This window comes from Manacus vitellinus, unplaced genomic scaffold, assembly GCF_001715985.3.
Source record: "Manacus vitellinus isolate BGI_N305 unplaced genomic scaffold, ASM171598v3 scaffold_52_pilon, whole genome shotgun sequence".
Lineage (NCBI taxonomy): Eukaryota > Metazoa > Chordata > Aves > Passeriformes > Pipridae > Manacus > Manacus vitellinus.
In genome coordinates, this window is record NW_021940628.1 from 2,213,778 (window position 1) to 2,218,425 (window position 4,648).

Here is a 4,648-nt window from a genome sequence, read left to right on the forward strand (position 1 = left end):
CTCCCTGTGCTGCTCCCACATCCCGGTAACGCGGCGGGTCCTTCCCTCCGGAGTGGAACAGGAGCTGCTGCTCCTTCCCGGGAGCTCCTTCCCGGGTCCCACAGAGATCCCTGCGGTGTCCTGGGAAGCGGGGGGGGAACGGGGCCAGCACTGGGAAGGGCGGCTGGGACCGCGATGAAGGGGGGACTCCAGAGCTGCAGGAAAACCAGGGAATGGGTGGGGAAAGGGCAGAGCCGAGCCCCCTGTGGAGACCACCCGAATTCATCCCAGCTCCCTGCACCTGTGCTCTGGGGCGAACCCCGCGGGGTCTGCGCTGTGGGATACGGGAGAGAGCGGGATCTCACAGGAAGGACGAGGGCTTTTCCCGGGCTGTGGCAGTGCCAGACCCTCCCTCCGTGTCCGGGAGGTGTGCCCGCGCTGGCAGGTCGCGCTCCAGCCCATCCCTGTCCCCGGGAGAGCTGCAGGAAGTGCCGGAGGCGCTGCTGACGTGACAGTGCCCCAGCTGTGCCCGTTCCAGGCCGCCCCACACGGAGCTGGAAGGATTTTCCTGCCCCAGGGAGAGCCATGCGCCGAGAGATCCTGGCTGACAGGGCCGGCGGCTGGACTCAGGCAGCCACTGCGTGCTGGAGCTGCTGGAGGCTGGATACGTCCCCGTGGTCATTGACAACTTCCACAACGCCATCCGAGGTACGGAGGAGCCTCATCCCTCCCCGGGCTGGTCCGGGACCCCCAGAAATCCCAGCTCCTCACTCCCCTCCATCCCCCAGGGTCGGACGCGCTCCCCGAGAGCCTCCGGCGGGTGGAGCAGATCGTGCAGCGGCCCGTCCTCTTCCAGGAGCTGGATATCACCGATGGGGCCGCGCTCCAGGAGCTCTTCAGGAAGGTGAGAGCAGGAGCTGCGGCGCCCGAGGTGGCCCCTGGGGGGAGTGAGGTGGGAACCGGGGGAAGAAGGGCAGCGCTGAGGAAAACCCTGTTCCTGCGGGCGTGGGGAGCCCCCCCGGGGTGAATGGCGCTTCCTGGGGGGGAAATCCCGGCTGGTTTCGTGCCGGAGATCCCATGTCCTGCCGCTGTTCCCCCCCTCCCGTGCAGCACCAGTTCTCGGCCGTGCTGCACTTGGCGGGGCTGAAGGCGGTGGGGGAGTCGGTGCAGAAGCCTCTGGAATATTACAGAGTGAACCTCACCGGGACCATCCGGCTGCTGGAGGTGAGAGGGGGTGCCCGGGGTGGTGCTGAGGGGCTGCAGGGGGGGCTGGGACCACCATAAAGGGGGAATTTCAGAGCTGCAGGAAAAACGGGGAATGGGTGGAAAAGGGCAGAGATCATCCAAATGAACACTGAGAGAACTCCCTGCCTTGGGGTAAAGCCTGAGGGACCTGTGCTGTGGGATATGGGAGAGACCAGGATCTTGGCTGGGTTTCACAGGAAGAACAAGGGCGTGATCCTGTGCTGAGGTGGCTGTGCTGCTCCATGTGCTGCTCCCAGTGCTCCCCATGCCTGGGATGTGGCGGTGCCTGGGCAGGGCTGACCCCCCAGCACAGGGACCTCCCTGGCTCAGCGCTGGCTGTTCCTGCCCCCCAGACCATGCAGGCCCACGGCGTGAGGAACATCGTGTTCAGCAGCTCTGCCACCGTCTACGGGGACCCCAAATACCTCCCCGTGGACGAGAACCACCCGGTGGGAGGCTGCACCAACCCCTATGGCAAATCCAAGTTCTTCATCGAGGAGATGATCCGGGATCTCTGCAAAGCAGAGCGGGTGAGGGGCTGCCCCGCGGGGCCGGGAGCCAAGGGCTGTTCCCACTGGAGCCAGGGGTGAGCAGGCAGCCCTCCAGGCACCCACCCAGGCAGTGTCTGTGTCCCCCCAGGACTGGAACGCTGTTCTCCTGCGCTACTTCAACCCCACCGGTGCCCACGAGTCAGGGATGATCGGGGAAGATCCTCAGGGGATCCCAAACAACCTCATGCCCTACGTGGCGCAGGTACCGCCCCACTGCAGCCTTTGGGGACCCCTGGGGTCATATGGGGGGGGGCACAGGCTGACAGGGCTCCTTGTTCCTCTGTCAGGTGGCAGTGGGACGCCGGGAATTCCTGAGTGTGTTTGGGAACGACTACAAGACAGATGATGGAACAGGTATGGCATGGAAAGGGTGGAGCAGAACTGCCCTGCAGCCCCCCCAGCCTGGGGTCACCCCGGGCACAGGGCTCTGCCCTCACCCTCTGCCCCCCTGCAGGAGTCAGGGATTACATCCACGTCGTGGATTTGGCCAAAGGCCACATCGCTGCTCTGAAGAAGCTCAAGGAGAACTGTGGCTGCAAGGTACCCGGGGGACACTGGGGGCTGCCAGCCCTGGGGGGGCGTGGGGGTCCCCAGGGAGATAAAGGCAGAGTTTGGCCCTTGTCTCCTTCCAAAAGCAGCTGATCCATGTCCCTTATCCTCCTGCCAGATCTACAATCTGGGCACAGGCACCGGCTACTCCGTCCTGCAGATGGTCCAGGCCATGGAAAAAGCCTCGGGGAGGGAGGTAAGGTCTGACCTGCAGGGCACAGAACCAGCTGTTCCCAGAGGCCTCCCTCACCCCCCCCCAAGCCATCACTGCCACAGCAGCCCCTGGCACTGCCCCCTCAGTGCCCCCAGAGCCCCCAGAGCTGCTTTCCCTGCAGATCAAGTACAAGGTCACGGCCCGGCGGGAGGGGGACGTGGCCTCCTGCTACGCGGACCCGGCGCTGGCCGAGCGGGAGCTGGGCTGGAAAGCTGCCTTTGGCCTGGACAAGATGTGTAAGGACACCCCCTCCCTGGCCCACGGGGCACTGCCAGGCCTGGCCCACCCTCACCTCCCCTCTCCCCATTCCAGGTGAGGACCTGTGGCGGTGGCAGCTGCAGAATCCCACGGGCTTCAGCAAGAACTGAGCCATGGCCGAGGGCTGGCCGGGCTCGGGGGCTGCTCCAGGCCAGCCCTTCCTGCCTTCCATGGCCCCAGCGAGGCCATCACCGTCCTGGGAGCAGCTCCAGCTCCCCCTCCTGCCTCTGGCACGGGGCAGGAAGGCTGGAGCATCCTCAGCCTTCCTCATCCTCACCCCCCTCAAGTCCTTTGCATCTCACAGAGCAGAACCACAATGGAGAAAAGAGCCAGGGCTTGGTTTGGCTCCCATGGAACCCCCCATGGGAATGTCCAGGGGCTGTGCTTGGCTGGGCCCTGCAGCCACCACTGGAGCTGCTCCTGGGCCCTCCCTGTGCCCTGGGAAGTGGCTGCATCCAGCACTTGGACACTGTGAGTCCTGCTGAGCCCAGACTGCAGAGGAGACCCCCGTTCCCTGCTGCCCCACCTGGCTCTTGGTCTCAGGGGGAGGGACCCACAGCCCCTGCCCTGGGCATGGAGAAGGTGCTGAGCCCCAGGAACACCCCCATTCCCCATTCCCACAGGGACCAGTCACATTCCAAGGCCACCACGGCTCATTTCCCCAGCCCAGGTCTCCAGGGCCAAGGGCTTTGCACACACACACACACACACTTTTCCCTGCCCCCAGCATGGTTTTGGGGACCAAATCTCATCCCACGTGCTCCTGCTGAGCCAGAGAAGCCCCTGCCAGGGCTGTGCCAGCCTGGCCTGGTTTATCACCCCACTGGTGCCTGGTTTTGCTTCCACGTTCCCTGTGGCAGCTGCTTCCCCCATCCTGTTGCCAAAGGCTGCCCAGGAGCCTCTCATACTGCTCCCATTTATTCCTGGCAGCTCCAAGGGCTCTGTCAGGCAGGGATGACGCAGTCAGCCCCCTTTGCTGTCGGCTGGATGAATAACTTATGCTTCTAAATTATGAATTGAGCTTTTGATTTGTTTTTAAATAAACTTTCCTACTTTCTAAGTGGCAGCTTTGTTCTGCTTCCCCTCAGCCAGAGCTGCTGCCCCCAAAAATGGCACCTTGGGGCCTCGTTCTAACCCGCTCCCCTCCCCAACCCTCCCTTCCCAGAGGTGCTGTTGGGGGTCCTGCCCAGGAATGAGGCCAGCTCAGCTCTGGGGTAGGTTCAGGATTTATTTAACCTTGTTTCTCTGTGGAACACACGCACACACACACAAAAAACCCCAAACATGTACAAGGAAGACGAGAGAAGGAAAAAAAAAAAAAGGAAAAAAAAAACCAACCAAAAAAACGAAACAAAAAAACCAAACCAAAGCTGTATTGAGGAATGGAGAGAAGCCATTCTCCCTCCTGGGTTCCCAGGTGGGGAGTGAGCAGGAATGCTCTGCAGGAGGGGGCCAAACGAGGCCCCCCAGGGATGGTCCCGGGTCCCCCCATCGCACACGGTTCCAGTTCACAGTCAAACAGGTCGGTCTGTCCATCGCCAGCCCTCGGTACCCCCAGGGAGCTGCACTCCCACCCCAGCCAGTGATCCACAGGGAGCTGCACTCCCACCCCAGCCAGTGATCCACAGGGAGCTGCACTCCCACCCCAGCCAGCCCCCTGTGCCCCCACCCTGGCCCAGGACAGGGAGAGGGGACAGAGCAGTGTTAAAACACAACACAGAAGATCCAGCAGGACTGACCCCCAGGCCAGGACTGACCCCCAGGGCAGGGGCAGTGCCGGGCTCCCCCCAACACCAGCATCAGCTTTGCTGGTTTAAGACTTCCCAAAGGGGAGAAAAAAATTAAAAACCCA

At 62.9% G+C, this 4,648-nt stretch overlaps 1 protein-coding gene across 1 annotated transcript; it reads left to right on the plus strand.

Annotated features, from left to right (window-relative positions):
- Window positions 1–174: 174 nt before the first annotated feature.
- On the plus strand, window positions 175–3,030 carry GALE (UDP-galactose-4-epimerase). Its single transcript, XM_029963039.1, has 11 exons — window positions 175–216; window positions 591–687; window positions 768–883; window positions 1,090–1,203; window positions 1,578–1,754; window positions 1,864–1,977; window positions 2,063–2,129; window positions 2,230–2,315; window positions 2,443–2,520; window positions 2,660–2,774; window positions 2,851–3,030. The coding sequence occupies exons 1-11, from the start codon at window positions 175–177 to the stop codon at window positions 2,904–2,906; spliced, it is 1,062 nt and encodes a 353-aa protein (XP_029818899.1). The 3' UTR covers window positions 2,907–3,030.
- The last annotated feature ends 1,618 nt before the right edge of the window (window positions 3,031–4,648 follow it).